The following is an 18,648-nucleotide window of genomic DNA, read 5'->3' on the forward strand; positions in this document are numbered from 1 at the left end:
TTGCCACAACCAGTCTACCTTCTGCTAGCATAAGTTCCTTGTCCCATTCCCTTCAGCCTATAGAAGTCTTTCATTATGTAGAGCCTTTTGAAGCTCCTTTATATCTGCTAGATCAGCAATTTTAAACCCGTTGCATATCATGGCACACATAAATTACTAAAATTCTGCAGCACACCAAAAAGTATATTTTTTGACAATCTGACAAAAGGTATAATTTTGATTCATTCACACTGGACAGCTATTGTTGTGTTGGCTATTGTCATTTTTTTTTAAATTTGACAATCTAAGGGGAAAGAGGTCAGTGCCCTGACGAAAGTCAGGTATGGCATGCTTTAAAAATTCTTGCCGGTGCTGAAAAGTGCTGTCCTAGATACTGCTGCCTTGATTTATGAATCGCTGAACAAAGCCAGTAAGATCTTTAAAATTTACACAGTTGAATTCTGTTTTTCAACACATGCACAGGCTACTTTTTGGAGGTAAATATGTCTTATTTCCACTCTGAGACTAAGACCTCTCTAAGGCAAAGGTTATGAGTGAATTAATACATCCAGAATACCTAGCATGGTACCTCGTGCTCAGGGACATCTGACAGTCACCTTAATAGCTCACATATTTGCAACTCTTCCTTCTGTAAGGGTAAGTCTAGTTACCAGAAAGCCTAAAAACATTCATTCCTACATCTAGGGAATAATGTAATGGAAGTCCAAAGTGAACACTGTAAGAATATACCTCTGTGTTCATAAATTGGCTCAAATAGTCATCTCCACCTCCCCAAGGTCTCTGACACAATGGATGGCTTTAAGGTATCTGGCACACAAAAAATACTTGACATTACACAGGTCTGACCCATCAAAACTTAGAGACATTACTACTGCTTTCTGATTTAACAAAGTTCATGCTTTAAAACGGACTATTTAAGTATTCTTATAGCTCAGGAAAAGTAAGAATGGGAGAATTAAGGTGTATGATAAAATAAAAAATAAGGATACGATTAAGGAAGAGGAAATAGTGAAGAAAAGAGCAAAGGAAAAAGACTTATCTGACTGGTCGGTAAAAACCCACACACCACTCTGCTCATCTGACTTGTGGGTTCCATGTACTAAAAACTAAGGCAAGGAAAAACCTTGATCAACCTTGGTCATTCCTAAAAGATGTATTAATTTATAGCCCACAGGACTGTGTTAATGAAAATACTCTAAACTTTTTTCTTAGTTTTTACAATGTATTATCTTTGTAATGCCCCTTTATAAGGTAGCATGACTATAAAGTGATGATGCACAGTATATAAAATATAATCTATTTTAACTCCAAAAGATAAGTTATCAATTTTTATTGCTGTCTTTATGCATTCTATTTTTATGGTACCATATTAACAAACTAGCTATTATATCGTTTGGACTAAATTCAGAAAAGGCAGATTTCTGTAGAAAAAAGAAGAGTCTTATTGAAGAAGCTTTTTTCCTAGAGTAACTAAACATTCTGTAGTCCAGGTCATTCTGGACAATTCTGGAGAAAGGTACTTGATGAAAATAAAAATAAAACTTCTTCCAAACACTTAAGCTCTGTAGCTATACTGAAAGAACAACATGATGTGGGCAGAAGCAAGAAAGATGAAATCAGAGCTCTCTCCACATTCTACTCTTAAGCGGGCTCTTGATCTCATTCATTTAAATGGAAAATTTCTACTCTCCCCCTACTCTCTGAAATCTCCTTTGTCTATTGTTGGGGTGAGATTAAATTAGTAGCACATCTAATTTCACTTACAAAAATTCATATAAAACCACATTGGGCTGGCACTGTCAACTTGATTTGTTTTGTTTTGTTTTAAATTGAAGTGGGTCCTTATTAAGCAAATGACTGGGTAAGAAATATGAAACGAGACTATCACTTTTCCTATGAACTTCATAGAAATGGCATACGGCTTAAATAATAAAATGCCTATAAAAATTTGAAAACTACAAAATGGTACAAATGCAAGAGACTTATTAACAATAAATAGCTTACCAATTAATTAAAAGAACCTGAAGCCCAGATATCACAAAAAGCACATCTATTTGACACTACAATGAATTACACCTATTTCTTTTATTAGTATACCTTTCAAAGTATACTTTGCTTAGGGTAGATCTCTGTAGCATATTCTGGGCTGAGGAGTAATATGCCAAACAGCAAAAAGAGTTCACAAATAATGCTAAAGGCTATAATAGCTATAAAATCTAAATTTGAACACACTTGCAGAATTTCGCTTTACATATAGCAGAGTCAACCCAATCCTCTATTTCTTTACCCCTAATTTGTTTTAACTAGTTCCTAAAAACTGTCAAAGTATTGGGTTGGCCCAAAAGTCTGTATGGTTTTTTCTGCAAAATAAGACACATTTTTCATTTTCACCAATAACTTTATTGATTTGGATATTTTGAGTATGTCGGTCATCTCCTGCTATTGGCTTCTAGTGGATAGAGGCCAGGGGTGCGGCTAAACATCTTCCAATGCACAAGACAGCCCCAAAGCAAAGAACTATTTGGCTGAAACGTTAATAGTACCAAGAAACTTCACAAACCACTTTTGACATGTTCGATCAGTCACAGTACCTTCTCCATACACTGCACAAATCTTTTGTTGTGTTTCAGTTATGTTTTTACCTTCCCTAAAATAATAAAGTATAATACACAGAAAATGTTGTGTATCTTCTTATATCTTTAATATTAAAATGGCTGCACAAAAATTCACCAATTTTGATAAGTGTTTTTTAAGTGCACACTGATATGACAACTATTACAATACAACCTAACAAAACTGTTTCAAGTTGCATTACAGACAACTACACACTACTACAGCCATTGTACAGAAAACACCTAAATGAACTTTTGGGCCAACCTAATAGGAAACATCTAGATCCTAGAAGGAATCAAATTAAATTGCGTGTGTAAAGCTCTACTTTTATTGCCAGTATTCATCATTTTTTAATATCACTCTTCTCTTACCATTTGAGCATATTAAAATATTCTCTAAGACCAAAGAAGAAGCAAAGAGATATTAAGAAACATTTTTCATCAATGCTTATACAATAGCAGAAACGCTTTTACCTGACCTCCATGTAACCAACACACAGAATTAAAGTTCTCATTCCTGCTGTGAAGGTTACCTGCTGAAGCTCAGGTAACACTGAATTCCCAAAGCTAACTGGCCCTTTTCTAAAATGCTCATGTTCAAAAACAGTCATTTGTGTTTATTCCCAAACCTGTTCACGCCATTCATGCCACTGTAATGCTGCTGTACTTTAAAAACCTAACTAACAAAACACAAACTGATGAAATAGAATGAAAAAGAAAGGGCTATTGTTTCTAGGAAAACTAAATGAATGCTTTAGAAAAACATAGTAAAGATAAATTGTTTTTAAAACTGTCATGAAATAAGGTGTATACAACATAACTGTAGAAGATGGAAGAGAAGTTTTCTGAAAATCTAGTATTCTGTGCTCCTTGATTCACAGGTGCCTAAAACTCAAAAGTGCAAACTTTATATGATCCACCACATAAAGCAATTGTTGCAATTTGTGCCAAAAGAGATGCCACAGACATCACTTGGCAAATACAAACTCAAAGTAAAGACTTTGCTATATATCAAAAGACTACGGGGAAAATGAATATTTATATATTTTAAGTTAAGAAAAACGTTGAAGGTATGCCTGCATTTGTAGTTTTTTACAAGTCCCTGCTTTAACCAATCTTTCAATTAGCTGCTTTCCTTCCATGAGTATTTCATAAGAGGGCACTGACTATAATTGATAGCATTCTCTTTCGACAGTGAAAAGGTCAAAAGAATAAAGGTCACTCACGCAAACCAAAATTACTATACCTTTTCCTTTGAATCCATGGAGAAAAGACCAAAAGAGAGAAAGAAGAGATCAGTTCAAAAGTTCAGAGAAAAGACAGGCAAAATTTCAAGAGTTTAAGTGACAAACTTTAGTTATCTATAGGAAGGATACTAAATATGGTTAATTGATGTGTATAGAGTTTATGATTATATTCAGATATTGCTATGGGAAAGGAGAAATGGTATTATATTCAAATTACAGCACAGTAAATAAACCCAAGTCCATTAAGTTTGATAAAATCAAAAATAATTTCAAAAATATAATCTACTAAAGTGTGCTAACAACCCAAAAAGTGAAAAACTAAGGACCCTGGGATAGGGAAACATCTTTATTAAGAGTTGCATTTTTGAGATCCTTCATATAGGTAAGAGCCAAGATATACAATAAATACCATACATCTATAATTCCATAAGAAAAGGCAACATACATCAATCTTGATGAAGCTTATAAGGACTGCTATTTTAATGTCCCAGGTCACTATCTACTGGGGGAATCTACTGGTACTAACATGAGTACAGTTCTTCCTTCTACACTTTTTTCTGTCATCAATGAAGATGTTTACGAGAGATCCAATTTAACCCAGATCTCTTATCTAAACACTTCAGAGTATTATTACTCTACCATTTGTCCCTGCCTTTCAAACAAATTTTAACCCATTTGTTAAAATGCATTGTTCAAATACTAATTCTTACAAAAATGAGTACAATTTATTAACACATAATTAAAAACCCAAAGCATAACCAGAATATTAAGATTCTTTATCAAAATGTTCACTTTGGCATACTTTCCCTTCCATGAGACTACAGTCAAAGATTACTATTTCATCAGAAAGCCACTGGGATCTAAAGAAAATTAGGAAGCAGGCCCCAGGAAATTAAGGAGGCAGTAGCAATAGATAATGTACTCCTCTGATAGTTTTAATTTTAAGTATAGCCTTTTTAATCTGTTGCAGTACGCTCTACATGAATTTGATTATTAGCAGGCACACAGTCTTATAACCTCATGGTAAGGAGGGAATGGTAAAGCAGTTGGAGGAAAAGTAATGGTGAGTGGGAACAAAAACTCGACATGCATTCTGCTGAATATATGCATTATATTCTATCCTCATTCACCTTAGTTCTTCTTTTCTTCATATATCTTGGAACTGGCCTCCTTTTCTTTCAGGACAGAAGAACTGCTCAGAATGGTGGAAATGCACTAACCAAGGATTCCATATTCCTTGATTCTAACCTTGGCTCTGTGCATGCCACTTACCCTCTCTGGTTTTCAGTCACCTCATATGTAAAATAAGGGGACAGAACTAAAAGACCTTTTAAGTTCCTTCCCCAGAACCTTATCAATCCAATACCAAGTATGCCCCCATAGAAAACCAAGCATCCCTATACCTGAAAGCTGGTAAAACTTCTGAAAGGCAATTAGGCAATACCTATTGGAAGTGTTTAAATGTTCATACCCAGTCCTAGGGTATGACTTAGGACTTTCAAGAATTTGTCCCAAGGAAGTAATCACACGTACAAAAATACAGTAACAAAGATGTTCATGATTATACTACTTGTTGAGAAACAACCTAAATATCTTATAGTAGGAAATGATTAAGTAAATGATCATGAATCCATTTAAAAGAATACAATGTAGCCATTAAAAACAATGTTGTAGATGAATATATAAATACATGGAAAGATGTTCATTATCATAAAAAAGCAAGTTACGAGTTGCACGATCCCATTTCGGGGCAGGTATCTGTGTGTGACCACGCATACACACACACATGGAAAAAAGAGGGGCGGGCCACACAGAAATGCTAGGGACTAGTCCTGTGTGGAAGAATTTGGTGTTTAACATCTTCAGCCTTTTGCTCACCAATGTTTTCTAAATTTTCTATTATGAACACCTATTAATAATGGAATAAGAAAAATATTATTTAAAGAATCAATTCTATAGTTCTCTTAAGAGAATTATATTTTTGTTTCCATTCTTCTCATCTCCAAACAATAAAACCCATATTTTTATCAATCACCTTTGAAAAGACTAGGTTGAAAATCACATGACAAATAAGGCTTTTGGTATAATGGAACATTTTATAAATAGGAAATCAAACTGTTCAAAAACAAGAAAAAATAACTAATATGGTAAATTAAGATAAAAGGCCCAAAGAGATCAAATTGAGGTTCTGCTATTAAAGCATTCCCTGGTAATCCTTACACAATATCCTGTAGATTCCTTAATAAAATATGTCATCAAGAATTCCATTTGAGATAAAAAAGACTTAAGATCCAGGAGAGAACAGTAAAAATGACAAAAAAGTTTTTAAGTTAAGAAAACAAAAACAAAATGTTCTACTAATAGTATTAAATTCAAAAGCAAAGAAAGATTAATGAAATTAGGGTTATTTAGCCTCAGATTTAAAAAATGAGAAAATCTGTAAGACTAACCTCCACCATACAATATGAACTTGCCTCAACAACAACAAAATGTGATTAGGGACTTCTTTTAGTTTGGAGGAATTTACAATGGAAAATTTTTTTTTAAGATTTTATTTATTTATCTTTAGAGGGGAAGGAGAGAGGGAGAGGAACATCAATGCATGGTTGCCTTTCGTGCGTCCCCTGCTGGGAACTGGCCTGCAGGGAACCGGCCTGCAACCCAAGCATGTGCCCTGACTGGGAATTGAACCGCGATCGTGTGGTTCGCAGGCCCGAGCTCAATCCACTGAGCTACACCAGCCAGGGCCTACAATGGAAATTTTTTAAAAATTATTGTCAGTGAGAGTTACTGCAAATTACTAAGAAAGCCTGAGCATCTCCTTCCTGAAGATCTTCTAGAATACCCAGTACTCAGACATGCTTCAGGATCACAAATCACCCCCACCAGCCCCATCAACTGAAGGCAGGCGAGATGACAACCCAAGGTTCCTTCCAACTTTATATTCTTGTTGTCTTGGTTTTCAGAGGGCCAACAGATAAGATAGTTCATAAATTCATAGAGAATATAAATAAGCAACAAGCAAAAAAAAATGAAGCCAAGTCAAACAATTTTTAACTATAAAAATACTGTTACTTTTCAAGTTTTTCTGTTTTTATCTAAGCAAATAAAATTCACTATGTAAAATATGATTAAAAGACATTATAAAACCCCAAGGATACTTAATATTTAAAGTAAAGAAAGTACTTGGAAAACTTACCAAATATTAAAGCCAATCCGTGAGACGTACCCACTGCTATCAGACTGGACACGGCCTGAGAACAAAAGAGAAGATCATAAGATAGTACATCAAGGATCTTGAAATAAGCAGAGTTGAATTTGTTGGTCTTCCTGCCTCTAGGCACCAAACGACATACCAACTATTACAAATAAGGAGAATTTCATCTGGGAAGCAAAACAGAACATTTTATTTCTGGGAATCCCTCTAAATTTACTCTAAGGTTAACAATATAAAAACTATCATAGGTACAACATTATAGAGAAAAACATGACATTATTTCCCTCAAACACAGATCTTCAGGGTCCAGACAAAGTAAGAGGCACTTATGTTACCCAACCGAGAACCTCCTATGAGGTAAAGAGAAGGGATTAGAAAGTTCTTCTCTAGTTTATTCCCAGGAGCCAAAAGGCACAAGAAATGTTCAAAATTCAGCTGACTTCCTCACCAATTAACTAATAAGAAAGCTACAGGCAGCAGCTGGAAACAGTCGAGAAGAAGAGGGCACTAGCATGCTTTCAGTATGCCCCAGTTCTCTATAATCACTCCACAGATTTACTTGGCAGGACCGGTAATAGAGTTCAGAGCTGTTAAATGTACTATTTACCACAAAGTGATTGTACCAAATACTATTTTCCACTCCCTATAACCAAGGGGAGGCAAAATCGCAGAAGGAGCAAATTTACTTGGGCAGGGTAACATACATACAAATAAATCTGAAAAATGCTAATCATTACTCCATTAAATGCTTCTCAAACAAAAGCCTAAAGAGTAACCCATATACTACAAAGAAAATATTCAACGTGGATAAATTTTAAACCTGATTACTGGGCAATAAATAACTTATAAATTTGTTGTCATAATAATTTATATAATAACTTTAAATATTAGAAGAATAAATCTAAGAAAACCCAATCAAATAGAAAGCTTACCTCTAAAGAATAATTTAAAGTATACTTACAATTGCTGTAGGCAAGCCAGCATCTACTTTGTCCTAAATGAAATTTAGAGAAAATAAAAGTACTTCAAAATATATTCTCATTATAAAACAGAAAACAGTATAAGGCCTCTCTTTACATATACTTTGATCCAAATCAATTCACACAAGAAATAGAACCTTTGTTTTTGCCTCTTAGAGAAACTACAAAAGTTGTATATACCGACAAAATATAAAGAGCAAGGGAGAAAGATCATTTTATTTTACTTACTATAACATGCTTCGGGAAAGGTACTGATTATAAAGGAAAAGAGAGAGGAAAGAGGTTCCAGTTTCAATAATGTGAATAAAGGATAAGCAATGTGGGTCAAAACACTAAGAGTACATAAAGACTTGAGGGAACAGAAAACATATTCTGAAGATATTCTTCCTCTAAGCAGGAGCTTCCTATCCTGCAGATTAGGCAAGAACCACTAACTAAAGCCTGAGCAAGGTATGTTCAGTCAGTTCTCAAACATAAGAATATCAAAAACTAAGTGCTAGTCTCAGCTCCTTAACAAAAGCTGGACGACCCTGGGAAAGTCACCAACCCCTTCTGGACATTAGTCACCTCATCTGTTCAAGAAATAGCAAATACTGCCCTACCTATATCAATGAGTTGTCCTGAGAATCACACTAAATATAAAGAAAGCATTATATAAATATAAAGGTATCTATGTGATGCTTCTACAGCTTTAAATAACGGTAATGGGTTACAATGATTAGCACTGTAATAGCAAAGAGTTTTCATAAACACGTATTACACTTTTTGATTCCCAAACCTGGAAAGAAAAAGCAGGTAGTATTATTCTGATTTTTCAGATTCAGAAAATAAAAATTTCAGAGTTTACTTGACTTGCCCAGGATCATTCAGCAAGTGGCAGATCTGTCTCAAACTCAGAGCTTCTGGGTCCCAGCCAGACTATTTATATCACTTCCACGTTGCTTTTCTACAGGTATGTGTCCCTATCGGTGTGGTCAATTAGGTATCATAATCTCTCAGAAGGAAGAATCTATTTTATCCAACTTGGTAGAGCTGCCCAAGAACTAACTTAAGAAACTTTCTGCAGTGCATGGGAGTATGAGAAGGAACAATCACCAATGCTGCTATGTACAATACAATATACACAGGACGGCAGGATGTATGCAACTTTTGTGGATGTGTGTGTGTATATGTAAAGTTTGCCTAACACAATGCTCAACAATTAAGAGGCATGCAAAAAATACTTGCTGAATGATTGATTTGTGTCCCAGACAGGAAAAAAGAATGAGACAGCAGATGGAGAACATAAATGATATTCAAAATGAAACCCGAATAATGAAATCAGAAGTCAGCTAACTTTAAAAACTAAACACCACAGATGTAGGATGCATTTTAGAAATTACAAACTTTAGTATTGGTGTTGCAACATACTAGAGTAATGGTTTTAAGAAGCCAGATACATGAGAATCACCTGGGATACCTGTGAAAATGCAGATTCCTATGCTACACTGCTAGAGATCCCAAGCCAGTAGGTCTGGGATGATGCCAGGAATCAGCATTTTAATAAGCACTCCAGGACATTCTTACACATGACACATGTTTTTGCAAAAACACTGTGCTATAAGGTATCTCTTTTATCTTAGGTGCTCATTAAAATGATAAATCTCCTTTAAAATTTAATTTGAGTTAGTTTTCACTATAGTCACATGTCTCATTACTTTGAGGTTTCCAAAACTAAACAATGAAGTTCACAACTCCAAGTTTCATCTCTCTCGAGTGTTCTCCAGGCATCGATTACAAAGCCCTGATGATCAAGGCCCTAGGCGGTCCTAATAATACCACTGTCCACATGGCTGAAGGTATTATTGAACAACTATTCGGGAGGGATACCAAAGAATATAACTAGCTTTACATGTTAATAAACCAACCATCACAGAAAAGCATACAATTTAAATTGAGCTGGTAATCTAGAATTATGAAGGCAGGGTTTGAAGATCGTCACAGGAAAAGCAGTTTTCATTTTAACATACCAAAGGAGCTCAGCCATAGCAATGAAATAAGAATAGAATGCAAACACTCTGGGATTTATTAGACTTTTTCCCTCTTATTCAAGAAGGAGGAGAAACCCTTTCAAATAACAGATTTATCTAATCATTGTTCAGTGTCTGAGTTTTAGTTCAGTCTCCATTATTCAAAATATTTTTAAAACTGCACAGGTGGGTCAAATGACTGTTCTGGTTCATCTTGATTTTGAAAGGAATGAATTTCATCACCTACATAAGGATTAAATTCAGAAAACGTCATGGAAATGTAATCCTCAACAGGTGGTTCCCATTCTAGAAAATATGAGTTACTCTCCACCTAAAAGAGGAAGGACAATTGCCCAGGTTTCCTCCATTGCTTGACTATCTCTCTATTTAAAGTGACTTCATGATATATGAGCTGGGTCAGGGTATACCAATTGCCCACGGAGAATACTTTTTCTTTTTTCCTTTTTTTTTTTTTTGGTATCTGCAGTAAGAGCTTTCTTTAATAAACCTGAAGATTGCAATGTGATTATGGTATCATAATGCCATTTCTATATCAATCTCTTACTCTCCTGAAAAATCAAAACTTTGTCCACAATGAACATGACAAATGCCAATTAAAACTTCATAAAATTTATAAACTTCATAGCACATCAAAATTACTGGTGTATGAATGTGTTATCATAATCATCACCACCATTATATACAAGATCTGCATATTGACCTCAGGAAACTAAAATCTGAAGTCTACATAAAACTACAGGCTTTGGGGCCAAAGAAAAAATTGATAAAATATATCAGAATCAGTGTCTATTGTCTTGATGAACTATTAAATAATTATGCATTAATTCAGTGCTCTAAATCATTTTTTTAAATACCACAGATATTCTCTTCCAGCCATTATCTAATGGACACATTCACCAATAACACCCCCACTTCACAACAAATAGGCTTTAGACTTGAAGCCAGAAACCCTAATTTGTAGTAAGTGTTCTGCTCTCTCCTAACCCAAAGATGTAATAAGACAAGTTAATATCACCTCTCTAAACCTGTCTTCTCATTTGAAAATAAGACATGTCTTTCCCTACTTTCAGAGTTCTAAAAGTAAATAAAATAAGGTATACATGAAAAGAGACCGTGAATTATTTAAGAAAAAAGATCAGTTTAAAAGATTCTGAACAAGCATTTCTCCATATTAGAAGAAAAAAAAAAAAACAAGCCCTGTACCTCAACCAAATACACAAGATGGCAACTAAACTGAAAAGGAATGTGAAGAAAAGGCAGAGAGTGTTTCTTTTAGGATGGCTGCCATATTTCATTTAGGCACACCCGAGACTCTGAGCAGACCTTTATTTCAGGGCTGCACTAATTTCTACATCAAGATGTGTAGCCATGTCTTATGAGTCAAAAATAATCACACAAAATCCACGAAAGCCAGATTCTATTTTTCTTAAGCCTTGAGCCAAGAGAAGTGCTGTGCTCTGTTTTATGCTCAATCCTACTTCATTATGCCATTGCAGGTTATAAAGCTAGGGGAAGAGAACAAAATACTTACAGCTGCAGACACTATCTGGGCAGAAATCCCCTTCAAAAGTGAATGTCGCATAACTGATCCATGGAGTGAAAAAGAATCAGGTAATCTCTTCTTCCTTAAAAAAAAAAAGTTTAAGAACAGAAAAAAATTGAAAAGACAGGGTCTAAAAGCTTTGAAAGAAAAAACACACATAAAACAAGAAAAGTGGAAAAAGAAAGCATTGTATATCATTTGTTAGCTGCGTTTCCCAAAGAGGCATGAAGGGTCTAATAGTCCCACACTGAGATGTTGTACTCAACCCACCTGAACCTCAGAGAGACCAAGCAGGAAAGTGAATAAAGCCATTTCTCTTTCTCTGATTCAAACTGCTCCTTGCCACCTTAATATAGCAAGAGGTTCTACACCTCACCAGAAAGTTGCCTGGAGAGCATGTCATCACCTCTACCTACTTTCTACCCTTGCCCACCTTTCTTGCCCTCCTCCTGTCTATAGCCACTCATTCTTCAGCCAACCACTTCAAATTCCCCACTCACTATTCATTCTGTGCTGCTTCTAGTAACAGCTCCTTTCACTTACCCTACTCATCATCATACAAAAAATAATTTTAAAACTTTTACCAAACATTGAGCACCTGCTCTATGTGACTAAAGTATGCTCTGAAGATAAAAAAAATAATAAAGTCCAGGTTCCTACTCTTAAGGACCTCATAGCCTAGCTACAGGGACTAATAAGTAGCTACTGTTAAAGAATTTAGAAAAGAAAAATGAAAAGCATTACAGAAATGAAATAGAGTTTAATCTTGTTTAATAGGGAGATCATCAGAAACAGCTAGAGAAAAGAAAAGATGTCTGATCTGGCTTTGATGGATACCTAGGAGTCCGTCAGGCTACCAAAAAAGCACAAGCAGAAATATAAAGATGTAAGCCCTGGCTGGGTTCTCAGCTGGTTAGAGGATCATCCCTATACACCAAGGTTGCAGGTTCAATCTCTAGTCAGGGCATGAACAAGAAACAACCAGTGAATGCATAAACGAGTGGAACAACAAATCAATATCTCTCTCTCCCCATCCCCCTTGCTCTATCAGAAACAATAAATAAAATATGAAGATATAAAGGTACACAGTGTGTGAGGGCAATGTGAGTACACAAAAGGCATGAACCAGGAGGAGGGGGCGGGAGTGCTTAGATTAAGTTACAATGGGAAGCAGGGTCCAGGCTGGTGCCATGCCAGGGAGTTCAGACATTATTATGTATGTAAAAGGAAGGCACCATATATTTTAATTAGGTAGTGATTAGATCATCAAAAACATTTAAATTATGGTGGTTCCATACAAATTTTAGGATTGTTTGTTCTATTTTTGTGAAAAAATGCCACTGGGATTTTGATACGGATTGTATTAACTCTATAATGGCTTTGGGTATTATGAACATTTTAACAATATTAATCCATGTCTACCGACATGGAGTATCTTTCCATTTATTTGTGTTTTGCTCAATTTCTTTCATTGGTATCTTTAAAATTTTCAGCGTCCAGCTCTTTCACCTTCTTGGTTAAACTGATTCCTGAGTACTTTATTGTTTTTGATGCTATTGTAAGTGGAACTGTTTTATTATTTTTTCTGACATGTTGATGTTAGTATACAGAAATGAAAATGACCCCAATTAGCCAAAGCAACTTTGAGAAAAAAAAACAAAGCTAGAGGCATCACACTTCCTGATTTTAAACTATATAACAAAGCTATAGTGATCAAAATAGTAGAGTACTGGCATAAAAACAGGCACATATTCTGATGCACAGAATTGAGAGCCCAGAAACAAATATGGTCAACTAATATTTGACAAGGGAACCAAGAATACTCCACGGAGAAAAGAATATGCTCTCCAATAAATGGTGTTGGGAAAACTGAGTAATCACATGCAGAAAAATAAAATTATACCCCTGTTTTATACCACTGACAAAAATTAATTGGACTAAAGCCTTAAACATCATACCTGAAACCATAAAACTCCTAGGAAAAAACAAACAGGGAAAGTGCCTTGACATTGGTCTAGGCAACAGCACTTTGGATATCACACCAAAAGTACAAGAAACAAAAGTAAATGTAAACAAATGTGATTATATTAAACTAAAAAGCTTTTGTATAGCAAAAAGATAATCAACTTATGGAATAGGAGAAAATATTTGAAAACCATATACTGATAATGGGTTAATATCCAAAATATATGAGGAATGCTTATAACTCAATACTAAAAAAACTAAAAACATTGAGGCCCGCGCAGGTCCCAGCCTAGCTGTGGCTTGGGGTTGCTATCCGCCTCATAAAGCGAAGCAGAGGCTTTGTCTCCTGAGAAGACAGAGTCGTCTTCTCCTCTGAAAAGCCTCCTACATAGTAAAAAAGAAAAAAACCCCTAAAAACTGAAGTAAAAATAATGGGCAGAGGACGTGAATTGGCGTTTTCCCAAAAAGACATACAGATGGCCAACAAGTACATAAAAAGATGCGCATCATTACTAATCATCAGGGAATGCAAATCAAAACCACAGTGAGGTATCGCCTCACACTTGTTAGGATGGCTAAAGATAAGAGATAAGTGTTGGTGAGAATCTAGAAAAAAGGGCATCCTTGTGCACTGTTGATGGAAATGTAAACTGGTAGAGCCATTAAGGAAAACAGTATAAACATTCCTCAAAAATTAAACATAAAACTACCATATGATCTGGCAATCCCATCTCACTATGTGGAAGACATATCTGCTCTCCCACGTGCACTGCAGCATTTTTCACAATAGCCAAGATGTGGAAACAACCTAATTGTTCATCTACAGAAAAACAAAGATGTGGCATGTGTGTATACATATACACATACACACACAATGGAATATTATTTAGCATTGAGAAAGAAAGAAACCCTGCCTTTTGTGACAACATGGATAGACCTTGAGGGCATTATGCTATGTGAAATAAGTCAGGCAGAGACAACAAATACTATATGTGGAATCTAAAAAAGCCAAACTCACAGAATCAGAGAGTAGAACAGCGGTTGCCAGGGGCTGGGGAGTAGGGGCAATGCAGAGATGTTGGCCAAAGGGTACAAACTTCCAGGTGTAAGATGAGTAAGTTCTGGGGAATCTAATGTGCAATGTGATGACATCAGCTAACAATACTGTATATATTTGAAAGTTGCCAAGAGAGCAGATCTTAAATGTTTTCACCACAAAAAGAAATGGCAATTATGTGAGGAGATGGAGGTCTTAACTAACTCTACTGTGGTAATCATTTTGCAATACATGTACATCAAAGACTCACACTGTATACCTTATATCTACTACACAAGGTTATATTTCAATTACATCCTAATAAAGCTGAAAAAATTAAGTTATCAATGTGTAGAAAATAATGATGAACAGGGTAATATACCAGCAATGGATCCTATTCCACAAAAGCTGACGACCTGAAGAAGACAGCACTAGCGCAGGCAAAATTTGAGAAGAGAGCAAAAATACACAGACAACTTTATCAACATTAAAGTTACACATGAATTCAATAAAGTATTTACATTATGCTTCCTCCATTTCTTTTTCCTTTTCATGTGCTCTCCAAGAATTTGGAAGGTGAAAAGCGGCCAAAATGAACATATTTAGGGTTAAAAGTCCTTTTCCCAAATCTTTAATCATCTTTGTGACTCTCCTCTGAACCCATTCCAAGGGAATGAAGGAATGCTGGAGCTGACCTTAGAGAGCGGGAGGACGGGGGTGAGGAGTGCAGGGAAGAGAAGGATGGTGAAGTAAACCAAGCTCAATGTTGCTACACTGTGCCAGGTTTGATTTGTGCTCCTTTCAAGGACTCTATTGCTTTCGGGAGTCCCTGGCTGTCGTCATATTACAGCCTCTTACTGTAAGCGCAGAAGATGGTGGTCACAGGTCCACCTTTTTATCCTCTCTCCTCAACAGCGCCGAAATCTTTAGGGTCAAATAAGCACATTATTTCCACCCACGTGGGGCCTCTATTTCCTATACAGGGCTTCAGCAGACCGAATTGCGCTATAGAGATATTCACATTTTAAATGATAAAATATTTCAATTATATGCCAGTGTTATTTAAATTAATGTGTACTTACCTTTTTAAGTTGGTCCTGTCGCCACTATCTGAGCTTGCCACAGATGAAGTATCATAGGAGTGAGAATCAATAGTATCAATGTTTAACAGTGTAGGGTCCTCCAGAACAAAAGACTCTTCTTCATCATCAGTCTAAATTGAGAGAATATGGATCAATAAATTCAAAATTCCAAATAATCTGTAAGCCAGTGAGACATTAATGGGTTTCTCCAAAATTTGCATGCTTATTTCTGCTTTTCACCTCTTTCCCATGCACTGTTATTGACCAGACAGACATAGTACAGAATTAAATTTCAACTCTAGATAGACTATCTTTCTATAAAAAGTTCCCTTCAAAAATTTCTTTCTGGCAGCAGGAAGAAGTAGGAGTAGTTATGCAGATTACTTTTAGTTGCAGAATATCTCTTAAAATTCAAATTTGAATAAATGCTTTACTAGTCAACTAACAGCCAACGACTAATTAAAAGAACACAAATACCACCTAACAATAAATAGTGTGTAATGAGAACTATGACAGGCAGACGCAGAAAGGCATTCTGGGTTGGGAAGAACATGTGCAAACACAGTGATTTCAAAATATGGACTTTGTCCATGGAAAAAGTAGTTGTCCAAAATGTCTGGAGTATTTGAGTAGGAATTGGAGGTGATCCTAGGAACATAAACTGGAACCCAAATTGTAAAAAGCCTTATATTCCATTAAGCTAGGTGACAGCAGAGTCCATGTCTATCCAGTCCACCACTGTACCCTTAGTGCCCAGGACAATACCTGACACATAATGAGTACTCATTTGTTTAATGAATGTGTGTACTATATAGAGTAGGCAGTGGGAAGACAACTGAAAAAATTTTTAAGACAGAAAGGGAGGGGGATGATAGAAAGAGAGAGGGAGAAAGAGAGAAAGAGAGAGAGAGAAACATTAACGTGATAAAATCAATCGGCCACCTCCCGTATGCGCCTGACCAGGAGTCAAAACCACAACCCATGTATGTGCCCTGACCAGGAATCGAACCCACAGCCTTTTGGTGCACGAACGACACTTCAACCAACTGAGCCACCAGAAACTGGTGATTTTTAAGTGGGCACAGATGATGGTAACCATGTTTTAAAAAGAAATAGGGCAGTGTGAAGACGGATAAGGGAAGAGGGGGAGACTGCGGCAGAGAGACTATTAAGAACCAGTAAGAAGGCTATTGCAATGTAGGAATGTGACAAAAGAGGTCAAGAGAAAGAATACTGAAAGAGATACTACAGATAAAATCCTGAGTCCCTGATTACCATTTAGATGGGGGGAGAGGGTGTTAAAGGAGAAGTGAAAGAAGATTCCAAGGTTTCCAGCTTGAGCAACCAGGCAAAAGGTGATACTACTGAGATAAGAAAGCAGAAGAACAGCAGATAAAGCAGAATGAGGAGTTTAGCTTTGAACAAGTGAATTCTGAGCAACAGACATTAAAGAAAAATGTTCTGATTGCATCTTCTCTTTCAGCTGAACTACCTTCTGCCTTAGCATTTCCATCAGTGTTCTTAAGAGAGCAGTCCATATTCATTACCTCTCCTTTCTCCACCTACTACTAGCTACTGACAACTACCCTTGCTAAAGTCACTTAGCCAAATCCACTGGCCTCCTTTCAATAAGCATGTTCTTGTTCTCTATAGATCATTCTTTTAGTTGATTTTAGAGAGAAAGAAACATCAATCGGTTGCCTCTTGTACATGCCCCAACCTGGGATTAAGCCCACAACTTTATGGTATATGGGATGATGTTCCAACCAACTGCGCCACCCAGCCAGGGCCTCTATGCATCATTTAACACTACTGACCATCCCCTACTTCTTGAAACTCTCTTCCCTTGGTTTCTCATACAGCTCTTTACTGGTAGCTCCCCAACTTATGTGGTCTCTTCTATCTGTCATCCTCTGTATTTTCTCCTCAGTCCAACCTTTAAGTGATGCTGTTCCCCAGGATTATATTCTTAGTTCTCTTCCTACTTCACATACTATATGAACAAGCTAACCCATACCTATAGCTTCAAGTACCATGTCATACTAATGGCTTCAAAATGGGTGTCTTCAGTGCCAACATCCCTCTTGAGGTTTAGGCCCACATTTCCAACTGCTTTTCAGATACCTCCACATAACAGTCTGCTAAGAACAGGGTAAGGATTAGCAAGGAAGTATTCTGTTACTTGAGACGTGTACAAGTATAGAACAACTGCTGTAGGAAAAGGGAAAGGAAATAATTCAGAAATAAGAACTGTAGCGCAAAGGTCTTAAGAGAGTCCAATCAGAATCATGTTTGATTTCCTTAAACAGCCTGAGGACATAATTAAAGAAAACTGATCAGCTAAATTAACCCAGGGTTCAGAGCTTACAGGGTAAGTCAGAAGAAAAAGTGAAGAAGAGAACTGGCAGTATCAATAAGGCTGAATTTAAAATTACTAGCTATACAATAGATATCAATTCTCCCAAACTGATATGTAAAATCTACACAATTCTATTAAATTTAAGCTGGGATGTGTGTGTAAACTAAAAATTTTAAATTTTAAAATTCTAAAAATTTAGAAATTTAAAATTCTAAAACTTAAAAAGAAATGAAAAAGACCAAGAATAAGAAAAGCATATCTTGAAGAACTGTAACAAAACTGGAATACTGAAATTACTAGATATTCAGAACTATTATAAAGGATCGAACATTAGTATGTGATACTGAAGCAATATGGAAAGACTAGTGGGATCAGATCTATATATATGATCACCCGATTAAAAATAAAAGTGATACTACAGAAAAGAATAGTCTTTCCAGTAGCTGGTGCTGGCTCATACCTGGAGGTATTTCGCATGTACTTTCCATCACGTGTGCAAAAAATAATCGCAATGAATTGTAGATCTAATTGTGAAAGGTAGAAGAATAAAAATTTTTCTATCCTGGCTGGTGTAGCT

General features: G+C 36.0%; 1 protein-coding gene across 3 annotated transcripts in view; it reads right to left on the reverse strand.

The window, feature by feature from the left end:
* The window catches only part of VPS8 (VPS8 subunit of CORVET complex), a 250,078-nt gene that overhangs the window by 217,483 nt on the left and 13,947 nt on the right, over nt 1-18,648 (reverse strand). For all 3 annotated transcript variants that reach the window (XM_053657638.1, XM_053657637.1, XM_053657639.1), the window contains exons 3-6: nt 15,713-15,843; nt 11,618-11,711; nt 8,038-8,070; nt 7,059-7,113 (exon numbers count right to left, since the gene is read on the reverse strand). In XM_053657638.1, the coding sequence (XP_053513613.1) occupies nt 7,059-7,113; nt 8,038-8,070; nt 11,618-11,711; nt 15,713-15,843 (313 nt within the window). The remainder of the gene's footprint in view (nt 1-7,058; nt 7,114-8,037; nt 8,071-11,617; nt 11,712-15,712; nt 15,844-18,648) is intronic.

Source organism: Artibeus jamaicensis, unplaced genomic scaffold (assembly GCF_021234435.1).
Source record: "Artibeus jamaicensis isolate MK-2021 breed Jamaican fruit bat unplaced genomic scaffold, CSHL_Jam_final scaffold_474, whole genome shotgun sequence".
NCBI lineage: Eukaryota > Metazoa > Chordata > Mammalia > Chiroptera > Phyllostomidae > Artibeus > Artibeus jamaicensis.